The sequence below is a fragment of the Panthera pardus genome, unplaced genomic scaffold (genome assembly GCF_024362965.1).
Source record: "Panthera pardus isolate Hobbes unplaced genomic scaffold, ASM2436296v1 HiC_scaffold_24, whole genome shotgun sequence".
Taxonomy (NCBI): domain Eukaryota; kingdom Metazoa; phylum Chordata; class Mammalia; order Carnivora; family Felidae; genus Panthera; species Panthera pardus.
Genome location: NW_026526810.1, coordinates 29,382,895 through 29,400,868, shown reverse-complemented (window position 1 = coordinate 29,400,868; position 17,974 = coordinate 29,382,895). Strand labels below are relative to the sequence as shown.

At 51.9% G+C, this 17,974-nt stretch overlaps 1 protein-coding gene across 6 annotated transcripts in view; it reads right to left on the bottom strand.

The window, feature by feature from the left end:
• Nucleotides 1-1,057: 1,057 nt before the first annotated feature.
• Nucleotides 1,058-17,974, bottom strand: part of ANP32A (acidic nuclear phosphoprotein 32 family member A) — a 40,325-nt gene continuing 23,408 nt past the window's right edge. For 5 of the 6 annotated variants that reach the window (XM_053888915.1, XM_053888913.1, XM_053888912.1 and 2 more), the window contains exons 2-7: nucleotides 9,327-9,476; nucleotides 8,995-9,117; nucleotides 6,697-6,895; nucleotides 5,404-5,501; nucleotides 2,556-2,619; nucleotides 1,058-2,296 (exon numbers count right to left, since the gene is read on the bottom strand). In XM_053888915.1, coding sequence (XP_053744890.1) covers nucleotides 2,235-2,296; nucleotides 2,556-2,619; nucleotides 5,404-5,501; nucleotides 6,697-6,895; nucleotides 8,995-9,117; nucleotides 9,327-9,476 — 696 coding nt within the window. In that variant the 3' untranslated portion in view covers nucleotides 1,058-2,234. Of the gene's footprint in view, nucleotides 2,297-2,555; nucleotides 2,620-5,403; nucleotides 5,502-6,696; nucleotides 6,896-8,994; nucleotides 9,118-9,326; nucleotides 9,477-11,823; nucleotides 11,848-17,974 lie in introns of those variants that run through there. The other variant, XM_053888917.1, reaches the window with a different exon arrangement.

Sequence of the window (17,974 nt, the reverse complement as noted above, 5' to 3'; positions counted from 1 at the left end):
AGGCAGTCAGGGTCAGAACACCCAGGGCCAGGTCTGAGACGCTCTCAACTTCACCCCCTCCCCATGTTCTTTGGCTGGCTCCGGGAGGCACAGAGCATGCCCACCAGTTGATCTTCACCACCCCGTTGCTTGGCATGGGACCTGGCCTCTGGGAGGTCATCTTCCCCGCCTTCCACCTGGGGCTGGAGGATGTCTTTGCCAAAGAACAGGACAGCAGGTGTCTGGACACCGCCCAGAGACGGGGTGGGTCGGTCTCTCCCCAAGAAGCACCTCATTCTGCTGGAACCACGCAGAACCAGGCCTTGCTAGAACTCAGGGTTCAAAGACGTAAGGCAGAGAATGAACATAACGTGCATACGCATTAACTACCACAGTATTCTACCATGGAGTAATCCTCCTGGAAAACACAGAACCTTGCACGGGAGCCTTAGAAATGTCCAACTTTTGGTTCAACGACCCTGCTTCTAAGGCTCTGTGCGGAGAAATCCACAAAAAGTAGAACAGAACTGCTGCCGGGGGAAGTGAGAAACAACTCAAACCTCTAACCATGTGGTTAGACTGAGAATCAAGCGAGTCAGAATAGTTAATGGACTACTACATAGCCATTTAAGATCCATGCTTTTGAACTCTTCAGAGGTAAGAGAAATTACCGTAACGATGGTTAAGGAAAGAAGGAACAAATTTCTTTTATCCCTCCCTGGGGGCTTCAGGTGAGTATTCTTTCCAACAAAACCACGAAAGAGAACTCAAAATAAGGTCCCAAAGTTGGCCTCACTTTTGGGTGACTGTTTCGGTGTTCGAGGAACTCTTTTTCTAGCTTTACATCTTTTGGGTTTTTACTCTGAAGACGAAGCTTTTAATGAAGACCGCACACCACTGAGCCTGGCTTTGAGAACCCCAAGCCTCCAAACTTGGCACCAGGTTCCATACTCTGTAAAGAAGCTATTTTAATCAGGTAACCGATGCTAACGCTTCCCCGCATCAGCTAGCAGGTTATCTGGAATGCATCTTAGAAAGATCAATGGCCTGCTGGACTCAAAGAAGCCATCCCCAAAAAAATTGTATAAAAAGATTTATTGAAATTTATCAATGACAAACAGACATAAAACTCAAAGTTTGGCTCTTCTGAGGGGGAGGAGAAAAACCGGTGCAGATGTTCTTTTATACAGATGAAACGCGGGCTAGGAAAGAACACGTCACTTCTAAAGCAATCCAGAAGGGGGACACGAAAGCAAACCTGTACACTCACTAGGAATTTGCAGTCATTTCAGATTTCCACTAGGTAAGAAAATACAATTTTGCGTTAGTTTATCCGTGCTCGGGTGTATGAAAAAAAAACCCAGCCGACATGCAGCACTGCCTCCCGTGCCTAGGTTTGTAAAAACGGTCTAAGCACAGAAGGACACGTGGAAGAATTCTCTGGTCATTTTTGTAAAACAAGGCGTTCGAGTATTTTACAGAACAAGATAGGACAGTTTTGTGTTTTCTTAATCTTATTTTAAAGAGGTTGAAGTTTGAGGGTTTGCTTCTTCTCTTTTAATTGTCATGACCGAATCCGTTCTACTCATAACCCATAAGCCTGCTGTTTTCGGCTCTCTGGCTCATAGCTCTGAAGAGTGACGCCACAGTCTTCTTCACAGAGCAAAGCCCACCACCATCTGTGAAGAGGGAAAGGAATGAGAGACGGGGAATGTCCCCCAACCAGTGCCAGAATACGCCTTTAGGTTGCTATTTACAAACCAGGGCGTTGGATGCCTCTAGCAGGCCCAAGAAATGCAGAAATCACGGGAACCAGCACAAGAGGTAAGACGTGGCTGGTGCTCAGCGCCTTCTGGGCTTCGAGAAACCAAACGGAGGCCAGCCACGACCTTCCAACTGACTCCAGAGACTCCGGAAGTACCAGGAGACAGAAGAGCCCTCCAAACCATCCTCTTTGAGAGTAAGAAACAAATGCTCACTTGGTGTGTACCTTAGCTATCGCATTTACAGGGACAAAACCAGACACAAAGAAAAAGTAGGGGAAAAAAATAAAGAGTGGCAGTAAAAATAGTATTTTATTCCACCCCCTCCCGCCCTCCCTCCCCCCACAACCCCCAGTACACGTTTCCCCTCTCGTTCCCACAGCAACGTTACAATCAGAAAAAAATAAGTTTCGGGGGGCGGGATTTCGGGGGGGGGGTATGGGTAAAAACAGTCAAATCACAATAGGAATTTTTCAAAATAGGTTATTCCACTTAGTCATCGTCTTCTCCCTCATCTTCAGGTTCTCGTTTTCGCTTCTGACCCCTTTCTTCTTCTGGAAGAGGAAGGAAAAGGCGTTTAGGTTAAAACACTGAGCCTGCCTCTCACTCGACCCACCTGCTGGGAAACCAGGGGACCATACGTCTGGGAAGCTGGGCCATCCCTGGCAGATCTGAGGGGGCAGATCTGCAAGCCAGGGAGGCACGGGGGGCCTCGGATGGGTGTGTTCTACCCTCGGGCAGGTCCCCAGGGCCTGTGCGGTCCGCTGCCGACCGAGGGGGCCAGGTTAGCTGAGAGTAAAAAGGCTGCCATACCACCAACATCTTCTTCGTCTTCCTCGTCGTCTACTTCCCCATCGTTATAACCCTCTTCATCCTCCTAGAAGAGAATACAGACAGCAGACATTAGTGATGCCCCTGGCCCAGGGACACGCTGAAGAGGCCACTTCCCCAGACAGTGAGATCGAGAAGGTGGGGGCCTCTCAGAGCCTCACAAGAACCTGCCACCTCAGGATGGATCCAAAGCAGACGTTCTCTTGCATCAAGGATCCCTTTGAGAAAATGACAAAGCTCTGAACCCCTTCTCCAGAAGAAATCGCCCACATCACACACAGTATCTGCAAACAATGTTGGGGGGGATGGCAGATTCTAACCCAGTTCAGAATTCTGACCTGGAGTCCCTGTAACTCAAGCAGCTTTCCAATCTGTGCGCTCTCGGGAGAGGAACTTCCCCAAGCCGACTCTGTCATGCACAAGCCAGCCGTGCTTTTATTTGCCCTCAAAGTAGTTTTCGCTTCAAGGGAAGACCCCGGTTTTAGCAAATCCAGGTTCTGTGGGCAAGTTCAACCTCACGCTACCCAGCCTGTCCACCGCCTTGCACACTTGGATCACTCGGAGGGGACGATCAATCCCAGGCCCCTGGAGGACATCATTCCCAGCTCCTTGAGATTCAGCAAGGTGTGTGAATTCATTCTCAGCACAGGATCCCTGTTTTACGCTGCTTCTGAAGTCCTATGCTAGCTGAATCTCTACATGTTGAACACTGTTCCTAAAGCATCAGGCAACCCATAGTTTAAAAAGAACCTGGTGTGGGGCAGTCAGTTAAGCGTCTGACTCTTGGTTTCAGCTCGGGTCATGATCTCTCCGTTTGTGAGTTCAAGCCTGACATCAGGGTCTCAGCTAACAGTGCAGAGCCTGTTTGGGATTCTCTCTCCCTCTCTCTCTGCCCCTCCCCTGCTCATGCTCTCTCTCTCTCTCTCAAAATAAATAAGTAAACTTAAAAAAAATAAATAAAATAAAAAGATCTTGATGAGAACCTTCTTTTTGTCAAGAGACATATCCTTTTATAAGATCACCAAATAGTTTTTCAGTCTGTCTGCTAAGACTTTTTTGGTCTGTGTGTAAGTTCAACTTCACTGGAAGCTAGAACTCTTGCAGATGGTCAATGAGATTACAAAAAAAAAAAAAAAACAAAAACAAAACAACAAAAAAAAACCACAACAAAACCCTGCACGTTGGGACTCCTGTGACAGGAAGCGCAAGATGAAAAATCCATTAGCTAACATGACTTACTGCCCTGTCCTGGGGGGGACTGTTTTTCTAAGTCTTTATTTTTTAAATATTTGCAATATTCTTGCAGCCTACACCTAGGGAAAAGGGAAACCCAGCAGCAGAACTCGGTGGGAACCCGATCTTTTTCTATTTGCCTTGCCTTGTGCCTCTCCTAAGTTTGGGGTGGGCAGGAGATCCTGTCCAAATGGGTCTGTGGCAGGATAGAGACAGGAAATCGGAGAAGGTAGGTACCCTGTCCATGTTGTTCTCACTTTCAGCCTCTCCAGGTGTAACTTTTTTTTTTTTTTTAACATTTATTTTATTTTTGAGACAGAGAGAGACACAGCATGAACGGGGGAGGGGCAGAGAGAGAGGGAGACACAGAATCGGAAGCAAGCTCCAGACTCTGAGCCATCAGCCCAGAGCCCGACGCGGGGCTCGAACTCGCGGACCGCGAGATCGTGACCTGAGCTGAAGTCGGACGCTTAACCGACTGAGCCACCCAGGCGCCCCTTTTTTTGTTTTTTTAATGTTTATTTATTTTTGAGAGAGAGAGAGAGAGAAACAGAGTGCAAGCAGGGGAGGGGCAGAGAGAGAGGGAGACACAGAAACCAAAGCAGGCTCCAGGTTCTAAGCTGTCAGCACAGAGCCCGATGCGGGGCTTGAACCCATGAGCTGTGAGATCATGACCTGAGCCGAAGTCAGAGGCTTAACTGACTGAGCCACCCAGGCGCCCTTCCGGGTCTAACTTTTGTAATCAGGAAAAGCTGATTTAGAATTCTGAACAAGTCATGGAAAATGACTATTACAGAGAGACTCCGAACATCCAAACAGAAAACCTAGCACAAGACCTTAGAGAAGGGTGTAAAAGCCTAAAATAGTAAGTGGTATTACCTACAAATTTTTATATTCTCCTAAGAATTCACTGAATTGATCCTTCTTTACAACTCAGATGTAAAACAATACCTATCTTACAGATGAAGAAATAGGCTCAGAAAGGTTAAGGAACTTGTCCAGGGACACACAGCCAGCAAATGGTAGAGCTGGGATCCGCCCTCCTCAGACTGTGCTATTAGTAACCCTCACAGACACGCACAAACCTTGTTAAGACGCTGGGAGCAAGCCAACGTATTAGGATCACAGCATTATTTCCACGTGTGCTAGGGACCCTTGTCACTCTGAATGGCACCAAGCAGGGTCTTCTCCTATCACCCATGAGTTCAAAGCAGTCTTTGATTTTCTCTAACACACTCTAAGTGCTCAGTAAATATCTGAATTAACGTATGAATGCAAAAAGGCAGAAAATAAGGATGTGGATTCCCTAAGAAGTAATTTTTGCATATAAACCAGGGCTAGGTTTATTCCACCAGCACATGGCTCCCCTCCTGACCTGCCTCCAGAATCTTCTCCCTCTTCCTCTCCCGGGGCTGGCTGCAAGCCTGGACTCCCCCATAGCAGCCCCATAAAAGGCCCCGACATGGTCTCGTTTCCCCAACCAGGGTTTCCTGGCTGCCAAAGGCCGATCACTGAGGCCTTTAAGTTGGACGGAGTCATAGGCAGCAAGTAAGGGGGACTCTGGGAGCTGGTGCCCCTGCCCGGTTCAGCCTCTTACCTCTTCTTCTCCACTCACGTCCTCCTCTTCTCCTTCCTCCTCCTCCTCTTCATCCTCCTCGTCTTCCACTACCTGAGCATCTTCATCATACTCTTCCTCTGTGCAGCAGAAATGGGGACAAGGGAACTGGTGGTGAGCCCGCCTCCCTCACAGCACGAGCCCAGGCTGTGCACGGGTGTTCCATACAGGTAGTCTCCCGTGGGGCCCAGGACCCTCCCACGCCCACTCAGGCCCAAAGCCTGGAAGCCCCAGTGTGACTGAACACACCCTAGAGTCATCCAAAAGCTAAACCCTCCTCCCAAGTTGTACAAAAACGAGAAGGTCCTGGGTGGAGGCTTAGCCCACAGAGAACTCGCTGGATCACAGGAACAAGTTACAGGGTCTAGGAGGGCAGAGAAGTCAATTCATTTGCCAAGAGCATCTAGCCAAATTCCTTGCTTTAAAGGTGAACATCCGAGTCCCTGAGGGGGGATGTGACTTGTTCAAGGTCATTCGTCAGAGTTAGCCACGGAGGTGGGCCTAGAAACCTGGCCTCAGGACTCCTGTCCTGGGCCCTTCCTGTCATACCACAAGATGGAATAAACTAAGGCAAATGGGTGTCTTGAGTATCTGACCTAACAAGGAAACTCAAAAATCCTATGTCTGAATTAATGGGCCAAATGTCTCAACTCTCTGTTACTGTGGCCATGAAGAACCCGCTGGGAAACTACACTATGCTGGCACAGGGGGGAAGGAGACAGGACGCGCTCCTTTCTTTTCTTCCTTCCTTCCTCCCTGCAGGTCCTGCCGCTCACTGCTCAACCTCACCCTCCCCGTACCACCCGGGGGCCCAGCATGCCACGCGAAACAGCCTCTTGTACTTCCGGGGTCCCTGGGGGCCCCTGGGGCTCCAGCATCCACACCCTGCAGGTCCCGCCTGTGGTCCTGTGGGCTGCAGCCACCAGGGGGCCCCACAACCTCTCCAGCTCATGACCTCATCTCCACTGCTGGACACCCAGGTGAATGGGACCCTCAGGCCACACCCCACCTTCCTCTGTGCGCTCACCAGCCCTGGGCTGGGGAGTCCACAGTCACACTACAGAGAGACACTGTAGGATCTCATTCCGGGGGTGGGGACTTCGGAAAAGAGGAAAAACCGGAAGGGAAGGTTTAGTTAGATTTCTTAGAGAGTTACTGCACTATCAGGCAGTGTCACGACGCCTCTCTGGGGTTCGAGCCCCAGTGAGAAAGGTGAGGGATGGTGGCAGCAAAGCAGCCCCACTCTCCCCACCCCCCCCACCCCCCGACACCCACCATCCTCGTCCTCCTCATCGTCGTCCAGCCCCTCCACATAGCCCTCGGCGTCTGAGTCGGGGGCCTCCTTGTCATCCCGGTCGTAGCCGTCGAGATACGTGAGCTGTGGGAGGAGCTTGAACACGTTTTCTCGGTAGTCGTTCAGGTTGGTCACCTCACAATTGAAAAGGTCTAAGCTCTTGAGGTTTTCTAACTTTTTCTGCAAGCAGAAACATGAAGTCGACAGTGAATGATCTGTGGGAGGGCGGGAGGGCAGGGGGGAAGCAGGAGGGGGGACTGAGTCAGGTGGAGGAAACAGCTTTGCTCTGCCCAGCCCCGTCACCCTGGTTGGTGGGCCTCAGTTCTTTCACCCATGGGAGGGTGGTTCCTTCACCTTCACATGGGAGGGTGGACTTTAGGGCCTTTGAAGCTCCATCCAAGGCTAACACATTTAGTCTGCAAATACAGCTTTGGCCGTGTCAGTGACCGGCTTCAAATTAACCTGGGGCTCCCTGGGGCTCCAGCCAAGAGTTTTGCGGCTGCCCCTGTGACGAAGGAGCCAGAGGGGAACGAAAAAGGCGCCACGAACAAAGAGACTCCTGATGTGTCTATTACTAATGATGGTGTGGATGACGGCCATTCACATAGCACACTAGGTATTAACTCAGTTTATCCTCACAGCCCCGATAAGGTAGAAGTGATTACTAATGTTCAGTTACTCTCAAGATCTCAGGAGCGAGAAGTCATTCTCAGCAGGTCAAGGGCAGGGAAGGAGTCTGGGCTGTGGTCTGGGTGGGCGAGCCCAACACCCTCCCCCAGCCTGAGGAGGTGAGCGTAAGGCATCAATCACATTGATACCCAGGGAAGGAGAAGCTCCAAAAACATGTGTGGTCTGTGCAGGGAGAATAGGGTGTGTCTGTCTGTCTGTCTGGGTCAGACCTTTCATCGTAAGCCGAATCACAATGTTTTATATACACATACGCTTGGTCTCTACACCTGCCTCCCAAAATACACATATACAGAACTTCAAAGATCTTCCTAGGAAATCACGAAATCAAGGCTTCCAGGTAGATCCAAATAGTTTTGCTTTGCCCTAGGAGGTTGGTGGAAGACCTAAAAAGAAGTTCTGTGGGACGCATATACTCATAGTTGACTCCACGCCACAAAGGGCGAAGTCGGAGCTTGGGAAAGATGTGCCGGCTTCTGGTTCTGTCGTTCTGGCCCATCAACCTGCCCCTCGAGCGTCCACAGAGGGCAGGGAGTGCCTTTTGGACAAGAACCCTACAAACCCGAACTGAGGGATGCCCCAACTTCTACTCTGTAAACCTAGAAAGTGTGGCAAACTTGGCAAAATACCCTCATGACCTTTCCCTGACTCTAAGGTGGATGGCTGGCGAGAGGGTTCTTACGTGTATGTTCGCAGTAAGAATGCCTATTTAACGTGGTAGCATTTCCGTATGTCAAGAAAGCTATTAGTCAAGGACAGCTGAAATCAAGGGAACACAATCACTCAGATCCAGGTAATGGAGAAATTGTTATTGTGACCATGCCTTGTCTCTTTCTGGTGAGTAAACCCATGAAGTTTGGGGTGTGTTCAGCTCTATGGAAATGAACAGGAGCCAGAAACACGGCCCATGTCTCTGAGGCCCTGGTCACTATCACACCAAGGACTAGAGACCATGGCTCAGTCACTCTCCTCTCTGCCCCTCAGAGCAAGGCCTGCATCGAGGCTCTTGCCCCATGCCATTCTGTGCCATCCAGGGGGCCATCCCACCATTTGGGGGTACCAGCCTCAGGCCAGCAATCCAAGGAGAAAACAGGTGGCCACTCCCAGAGGCAGCTTAATTCTTGGGTGGCTCCTCCCTCCCCAATGAGGGACTATGAACCAAGCTCAGGTTCCCAAAGCTGAGCAGAAACTGTAAGAAGAAAAGCACTGGACCAGAAGTTGAGGCCAGGGTCCTACCCCACCCGGCCCCCTGACTACCCACTCTGGCAGTGTGAACTTGCTCAAGCCATTTAACTTCGCTAGGCTTCAGCTTCTCTGCGGACAAGGCAGAAATAGTAGGTCCAAGTTGATCTCATAGCACACGAGAGTCAAATAAAGTAAAAGAAGTGAGAAAAAAAAAAGAAAGGAAAGGAAAAGGAAAAGGAAAAGGAAAAGGAAAAGGAAAAGGAAAAGGAAAAGGAAAAGGCAAAGGCAAAGGCAAAGGAAAAGAAAAAACAAGCCCCAAACATTCTACAAATGCAAAAGTAGTATTCCCTGATATCACCTCCTCCCCCCTCCCACCCCGAGGAGAGGGAAGGACCAGAATGACTCACCAGTGGCTCTATTGTGCTGAGGTCTTTAATTTTGTTGCCACTTAAATTTAGATGCGTGAGGTTCGGACACTTTTCTGCCAATACTTCCAGGCCCCCTGAGATTCTGTTATCGCTTAGTTCAAGCTAAACAGGGAAGGGAGGGGAAAAGCAGAAAGAGCTCTTAACACGAAGGTGGAGGGCCCAGGGTGCCCAGCCCTCAAAGTCGTCTGAGGGCCTCGACCATGGGCGTGTTGGCGCACGCGGCCGCCTCACCTTCGCTCGCGCCCCCTCAACACCAAGCAACGAGTGACCCTCTCCCCTCCTCCCCGCGCACACTCCTAGACTCTATTTACCTTCTTAAGTTTGTTTAACTTTGGTAAGTTTGCGACTGAGGTGAGGCCTACGTTGATTGTACTTAAGAACTCCAGTTCTTCAAATTCATCTGTGAGGCCCTCGATTTTGCCTTCGATTGACCGGCAGTTGTCCAGGACGAGCTCTTTCACCTGCAAAGGGAAGGCCAGCGGGCGGTCAGACCCAAAGAGCAGTCAGTCCGTCCTACACTGCAGGCTGCGCCTCCTCTGTCTCTTCAGGGGCATCGTGCAGTCAGCACCCACCCGGGTCCTCCTGCCGTCTGCGGTCCTGAGGGGAAGGATGGAGGGGGTAGGCACACGCCCCGGGCATGGTGGTCTCGTTCCAACGCCACGGCCACACTTCTCCAAAACTCCCCTTAAACATAAGCCGCCACAGTCCCCAGCTTCCCACCAGCGCCAGCCACACCGTCAGATCCCCACCGCCCTCCTCCCAGGCCCTGTGGCCTCAGCCTGACCACCTCCCACGGCCAGCTACTTCCCCTCCTTCTGCCTCCGTGTGCCTGTGACCCTCGGCGTGCGGACGGGGCCCAAGACACACACGTACGCCACCCTCACCAGCTCACCGGCCAGAGCCTGCCCACTCGTCACCACAGTCACCCGCTTGGCCTGGCCCCTGGTAGGGGCCGCAGACTAGGGAGCCCCCCACTCCCCGTTCTCTAGACCAGCCCCGTGCAACAGAACCTCCTGCAACGATGGATGCCTCCTGCTCTGGCCAAGAGAGGAGGCGCTAGCCGAGGGTGGCCACTGAGCACCTGTGACCCAGCTGGTGAGACTGAGGAACTGAGTTTTCACTTTCATTTTCCTTAATTTAAATGTAAAAAGATACTTAGAATTACCATATGGGATAGTGCATCTCTAGACCCTGCTCTTCTGGGTCCTGAGCATAGATGTGAAAGGAAAAGAATGGAAATCCGCAACCCTAGGACGGCCCCGTAATGCATGCTGAGGTCGTCGAAGTACAAAAAGTCAGTCTTTGGAAGCACCTCTGTGACCCTGTCTGGCCCTTCTTTAAAACTCCCTGGAGGCAATTTTGCCGCTGGAGTTCTTAGATTCTCTTCTTTTCTCTTCTTACTCCAATCTGGGTCCAAATCCTTTATTTCTGATGATGTAGAAAGACAAGTTTGGCTCAGGTCATGATCTCATGGTTTGTGAGTTTGAGCCCCACCTCAGGCTCTCTGCTGTCAGTGTGGAGCCTGCTTGGGATTCTCTCTCTCTTCCTCTCTCTCTGCCCCTTCCCCGCTCTCTCTCTCTCTCAAAATAAATAAGTGAACTTTCAAAACACCCCCCACCCCCCAAAAAAAACTGAATTCCTTTATTTAAAAAAAAAAAAAGACTCCTGAAAAGCAACTTCTCATTAGGTGGTTAAAAGGTAGATTTGGCTGAAGGGAAGATTCCAGGCTCCAGTACAGATGGTGGGGAGACAAGCTGAGGAACACATCAAGTCCCAGGCCTCGATGTCTCTGGGGAGTCAGCAAGGGAAGCCAGGGTGCCCAGCCCTCCAGGAGGATGCCCCGGTGACCCACTCCTGCCCCAGCAGTCTGGCTGCTCCTTGGCCACCCAGGGCTGGCAGGCACCTTAAAGGTAACTCTTCCTGGCCGCATCTGGTGCTGGACACAACATCCCCACCTGTCTGCTCCCCACAGCCTCAAGGAAACACACATCACCATGTCGGGATCTGCTGTCCCCCTAGGACTTCCCCCTACAGGTTCTGATTGGTCACGGATGGTTCAGACAGTACGATCTAGTTCTTCCAAATGGCAGTCCCACACTGTCCAAAGGGTCACGCCAGCCCCTCAGAGCCTTTTCTTCTCCTGGACAAGCAGATGGCCTTCTGTTCTAACCAGCCCCTGTCCAGAGCTCCTCCAGCCCCCTGAGCAGGCCAATTTGCTTAGACCTTCCTGCCGGGCCCAGGATGACCGGCTTGCCACAGTCCTCCAATCCTCCCTCCTGCTCAGGCATCTCGAGGCCAAGCAGAAACCTGGGGGGACACAATCTACAGTGGGCCTGCTGGGCCCCTTCTCAGCCCACCCTTGTCAGCGGGCAGACCAGGGGCGCTCGGGGCACATCTGGACTGCAGAGCCCCCACAGTTACCCTGCTTTCTTCTTCCCTGGCAGACAGAGGTGGTGTGCCTAGCCCAGTGACAGTGGCAATCTGCCAGGAAGGGCAAAGCCAGGCACAGGAGCGCCTTCCCAGAGCTGACCCGTTCTGGGCCTAGGCAATGGCCGCCAAGTCCTGCCTTTCCCCTCGGATCTGGGATGGGAGAAGTTAAATCCTTTTCCACTCCCTCAGTCCCCAGGAGAGGCCAGATGTCCAGGTCAAGCCACCTTCTCAAGGTCACTGGCAAGAGTGCCTGGGAATAAATCCTGAGAGGCCTTCTGCCCTAGGGCAGGAAATCAGCGCAGAGCCAGGAAGCCAGGCCTTAGGGGAGCAGGGCAAACGGAGGGAGGTTCACAGTGCTGGGGAAGGGGGTAGGCCCACCTCCTTCATCTGCACCAAACTCTGGAGCCACAAGGCCTGCGGTCTTCGGAAGTCGCTGCAGTTTCTTGCAGCTCCACCAGAGAAAGACAAATACGAGCAGGGATTCCAGTCCACCCTCAAAGATTTCAGACATGTGGTTTTTCCAGACGGGTCAAGGGCTTCTCCTCTTAACGACCATTTGCCAAGGAAAAGAAAGCCTTAGAGATGGGGGTGGTGGGGCTGGGAGTCAGGGGAATTCCTCCCGGAAGTCAGCCTCTTTTCCAGAGAGCCACGGCGCTGCCTGGGAATTCTACGGACAGGCACGGGGTCCCAGTCCCGGCACCCCACACGACCGCCAACTGGGGGCCATTCCTCCCGGGGGAAGATATGCAAGCGGCTGCCACTAATGTTTTTATTAATAGGAACCATCGGATCTTTCCAGAGCCTGCACAGGCCCCCTTGAAGTGCTTTGCTGGCACCAGCTGGTTCACTGGTGGGAATGGGATTTTCCCATTCCACAGCCACATCAGAACCACCTATCCTAATGGCCCCTGGAATGGACATAAGACCCCATGCAGTGAACCAAGGTGGTCAGTGTTGGCTCCTGACTGGTCCTCAGATGTTCCCAAATGTGAGGCGCGCTCTCCCAGACTCCCCCAACTCAACCCTATAAGCGCCCCTGAAGCCCCTTCCAACAGGTCCACCAGCAGGGTGGGGACCGCTCCTGGCAGTCCCCGCCCTGGTTACACTTCCTCCGTAACCAAAACAAAATCCCAGCCAGCCCTCCTTCAGATGACACTGCGATTAGGGAGCAAGGATGTGGAGAGGGGCTGGGGGACCTGGCACCCTGCTCTTGCCAAGCGGGAAGAGGCTGCTTCCAGCCGCTTGGGCAAGTCTATGCCCTCTGGAGTGCCAGCGGTGGCCAGTTATAGGTCAGGTCTGCGGGGCCTCTGGGACCACCACTGGTTTCTGCATTTCCTTCCTGGCAGGAGTTTCGGCAGTGTTTGGGGTGAGATCAAAGATGTGAGAGAGGGGCAAGGTTCAGACACTGCGGCTGCTGATATCACCAAAAAGCCCCAAAACCACGAGGGGGAAACCCACTGCTGCTTTGGGGAGTGACTGTCACTTTGGGGATGGCAGGTAAGCCGCCTGTGAAGTGCCTGAAAGTGACCAAACAGGAAAAAACAAAAACACCGGCCCAAGAGGTGATCTGGAGTCATTCCATGCACGTCCCCCGGGTCCCCCTGGGTCCCCAGAGGGTGGCCCTTTCCTAGAGCTCCAGGACAGACTCCCACGTTTGCAAACCTCCAACCAGCCCCAGCGCTCCTCAAATCCACTCTTGAGCTCCTGATCCAATTCCAACCCACTTCCTCCCGTCTCTGTGCGGTGGCCGCCACTCCAAGCCCTTCCAGGCAGAGAACATATCCCTGTTACATCCAGGGTGTGTTCTCCTTAAAAAAGAAAAAAAAAAAAAAAAAAATTACGGTCCACTTCCCCCTGCCAAATCCTGGGTGTGAGCTAAGTGCAAAGTTAAAATTAAACTGGAAATTTGTACTTTGGGTTGAGACTCTCTCCCAAGCTTCACTGGCCCTTTAAAAATATCTGAATGTGGTTGCTCTCTAGCCCAACAACTGGCTTACTCTGCTGGTAGCAGAAGCTTTTCAAACACCCATGGACAAAACTACACAGGATTCTAGGCTTCACTCCTCAGGTGTCAACACCCAAGAGGAGTCTGCATGTTCACACTCAGCCCTCACGAGAGGTCAGTGGGGAGGCCACTGAAGCTTCCCAAGAAATCAGACTGTCCGGCTCCAGCATTTCCTGAAAAACTTGTCCCCAAAGCAAGGACACAGCAATCATTTCTCACCAATGGGAGCTGAAACGTCCGTGCTAAACACAAACACATTATTACTCTAAGGAACAACCCGTTGCTTGTTTCAAAACTGTGAAATCTTGTCTTCACAGCTCTCTCAAATGTGACCATTTCCTCTCTATTCTCTACACCGCAGTCCTGATCACAGTCATCGAAGTCACTCTAAGTCCGATTCTGCCTCCCAAGGGGGTCTCTGTGACAGCGGGGGACACTGGACTACACGAACAGGTCAAGGACCTGGCTGGCTGAGGACCCTGACTCTGTCCCTGAGGGCCGCCTCTGCGGAAAGAGGAGAATGGGATCTGTTTAACTTGTGAAGTACAAACCCCAGCCTAGAACACATTCCTTGTGTGTGTGTGTGTGTGTGTGTGTGTGTGTGTGTGTGTTTCGGGGGGAGGGACGGGGGCTCCAAGTTCCTACACTGACCTAAGTGGGCCCTCCACTCTGACCTCTCCTCAATCTCACCCTTGCATCACAAATCGAGTTCAGGCCCCCCTCCTCCCCAGGAAACCTTCCCCACACCCAGCTCTGAGCATCCCAGGGCACTGAGGGCAGCTGCCACATGAATCATTTAATCGTGTATTAAGCATCCGATCCTCCTAGAGGTCAGGGACTGTCCTTCCCCGTAATCAGCCTAGCGGGGAGCGGACACCAGAGCAACTGCTTAACAAATGTCCTGCTTACCGTGCCAGGCACAGCACTAGGTGCCGGGAGTACAGAGTGAGTCAAACTTACAGTGTCGCGGGTCCCCTACACACTGAATGAACCCGACCTCTTATAAACAACGTTTTCCACGTGTCTTGTGTCCCCCAGGAGGCAGGCCAGCTGCGCACGCTCCTTTTGACCTGACCCAGTGCTCTGCACGCCAATCTCTCGCCTATTAAAAAAACCCTCCCTCCACCAAGGGTGCTCCTATGACACTGTTCACCTGGGTAAACGCTGAGGGGACTCAGAGGCAACGGTGAGCCGGTGAGCCACAGCGGGGTCCCTGCCAGCAAGAGGTGTGGTGGCGGCTGGGAGGAGGCAGACAGCTGGTAAATAACCTCAGAGCAGCGTGCCAGGTAGCAGGCCTAAATAACCTCAGAGCAGCGTGCCAGGTAGCAGGCCGAAGGCTGGGACAGAGTGCATTCTTCAAATGCCTCTGCCCCAGCAGGACAGGCATGTTAAAGGAAGACAGGAGGGACCCAAGCAAGGGGATGTACTATATCAAAGCCAGGACTGGCTATATCATTGGCAGGGCTTCGTGCAAAATGAAAACATGAGCCCTCTTGGTCAAAAATTATTAAGAGCTCCAAACGCGCGACAGCAGCGCATTGAGCCCAAGGGAGGGCCCTCCTAAGCACAGGTCACATGCCCGTGATCAGCTGGCCCTGATTTAAATGGACAGCTTGGGCCTAAAACAGAGCCCTCTGAAGGCCAGAGCCAGAGAGAAGGAAGCTTTAGTGAGAGCAGCTCTTTATTTTCCCAGCACTTCCGGAGGCAACGTGGAGAGGTGGACAGAAGGCAGGCTCTGGAGTCAGAGAGACTTGGCTCAAGTCCACATTCTCCACTTGCTAGCTCATCTCACCTCTCCTGAGCTTCCGTTTCCCCCAGTGACAACAGTGCCCATCACCTAGGGCTGGATTAAGTGAAATAATGAATGCACTTAGAGCATTCCCAGTTTGGAAAAAGCCACTTGCCTTCTCCGTGATCCACAAGCCACCTTTACCACGGTGTGTGGACACCATGCCACAAGAATGGGAACAAAGGCAAGCCGCCACATCTGAGCCACCAAAGCTGTCTCTCATGGAATGCACGAAGCCTCTTAACATTCTGGAGAACTAAGGTAGTAGGCCCAAAATACACCCCTCTCGACCTTACATCTACACCTCTCGTTTTTGGCCTTGTTTTCCCCCACTGGCCTCGAGTCTCGATTTTCTTTTCTTTCCCTGAGCAAGAATTCAACAAATATTTGTAGCTTTGGTTTTTACCTGTCCGTCCCTGACCAATTTAGTTTTCAGGTTCCAGTCTTGCACAGAAGAGGAGACTCAAATCAAATTGACCCCGCGTTTTTTTGGTGCTCATGGGTTTTAAATAGGTCAGCTTTTAAATGGGCCATCCCCTGCTGCAGATCCCATTTCTGGCTAGAAGGCCAAACTCGAGTTCTGCTTAACAGTCTTGTGTGGCAAGACCTGCCAAAACCCAGTCAGGTTCCATGGAGGGGAAAGTCAGGCTCTGGGAGAAAAGTCAGACATTTCGAAAGCTGGAAAGGCCTTTTGGGATCATCTAGGTCAGTGGCTTTCTGACCACAACCCACAGTAAAAATATATTTATACCCTGGCTCAGTGCACACATGTCCTGTGTATACAAGATATGCACACCAAAACGAAACGTACCCTATTACAATTACTGTTTTCTGTTACATTAAAAAAAAATTTTTTTTTAATGCGATTTTTTTTAATGCGACCCACAGTTTGTAAAATGCTGGTCAAGTTTAGCCCTCTTTTTTTTCCAGAGGAAAGAGCGAGGTCCAGAGTTGGCCCAGAGTCCAGGAACCTTGAGCTGGGTGATTCTTCTGTCAAGCTACCCCATACCACCCCTCTGAGCAGAAATCAGAGGCCCCAGTGGAAGACTGGGGAATCATCCACATAGCTTTCGAATTTCTGCTAACAGGAGGATATTCTGCAGCCTCAGTGGTAGCCAAGACTCTGGCCTCCACACCTTAAAGATCTTTTAAAATCTTAACTTAAGGGGCAGGGTCCCAACACTACCTTAAAACCAAAAAAAAAAAAAAAAAAAAAAAATCTCTCCAAGAAAAAAAGCATCTGAGTGTCTGGATTTTGTTTGTTTCCTACAATAGAGCTCTGAAGGCACGGGTGGGAGCACATGGCCGCGGGAAGTCGGTGACGCCATCCTTATTATTTTAGGGAACCGTGGAACGCAAGCCGAGGCGCGCTGCAGCGGTAATTAAGCTGTCGGCCAGGGCCCGGGTAATAGGCTAAGCGCCGGCTGGGGGAGGGCCCGCATTAACATAAACCCTGTGACTGGCTCCTGCTCCGCCTGGAACCGGCTCCCTACCTCCTCCAGCGGGTGCGGGGAGGTCTCGGTTTCTGCCTCGGAGACAGAGAGGAGCTGGTTCCGCTGCGGATGCTTCCTCCAGCCAGAAGGACAGACTCGCAGTAACCGGAGGCGGGCGGGGATGGCTGTAGGACCTGGGCTTCCGGCTTGTGGCATGGGCCCCACTTGGCGAGTGAGCCCCCGGCACAGCCGGGCCTCCTCCCTGATGTTTCGGGCCCTGGCTTTCCTCCCCTAACACCTCATTCCTCCCTCCGGGGCCAGTCTACATTCTACTCCCCTTCAAGACTTGTCAGTTCCACTTCCCTGACCGCCCAGCCCCTGCCCTAGCCCTGTCCGCCTTAAGTGTATGGGAAGCAAAGTATTCCCAGAGCGGCAGAAAATAGGGCCAGAAGGCTGTTTGGACCCAGGACGTGGGGAGGGGGTGTCTTGGTCTGACTTTGCTGGGGGAAGGCAGTGTAGTGGGAACAGGGAGAGATGAGGTCTTGGCTCCGGTGGATGATGCGATCGGTTGGCAACCTAGCAGGCTACATCTTCTCCATGGTTGTCCCTTCCCACCTTTAGTGGGTACTGGATGAAGCAGGAGTTTGAAACTGGCCCCAGAAGGTGGTATCTGAATGGTGACCAGAAGGAGGAAAGAGGGACAAGAAGCATGAGGGTGCTGATCAGGCAGTCAGATGACCTGGACCCTGGTGCCCACCTTGCCAGGGACTTGCTGTGTGCCTTGGGGGAAAGCCACATTCCTCTCTGGGTTTCTGCCAGCCCCCTAATTCACACACTGGACAATGGAGCCTGAGCACAGAGAGGAGATCCTTTCTAGCTCCAAAATTCTGTGGGTCCATCTACTTTTAGTCCCACTCACATCCAAACTCAGCCTCTGTTCCTCCGAAAGGAAGTGAGAGATTTCATGGACCAAAAGAGCTCAGGAATCATCACTGAGGGACGCCAGAAAGGAAATTTGGGGCCCCAGGCAATTAATGAAACACAAAAATCAATCGTGTAGTCTCTTAAAACACACCAGGGTCACAAAAACAGCCCCCAGAGACCCAGGGTGCTGGGTTCCAAATGCAGCAGTCTGGCATCGTCCCATCTGATGTCTGCCTTTTCCCAGGGCAGCAGGGAGCAGGCACCTCAGCTCACAGGGTCCTATTCCCTGCTCAACAATGCTGCGGTTCATAAAAAAACCACACTGTTCACAATGATCTTATTAAATAGCCACAGCACTGGCCCCACGCAACAGAAAAG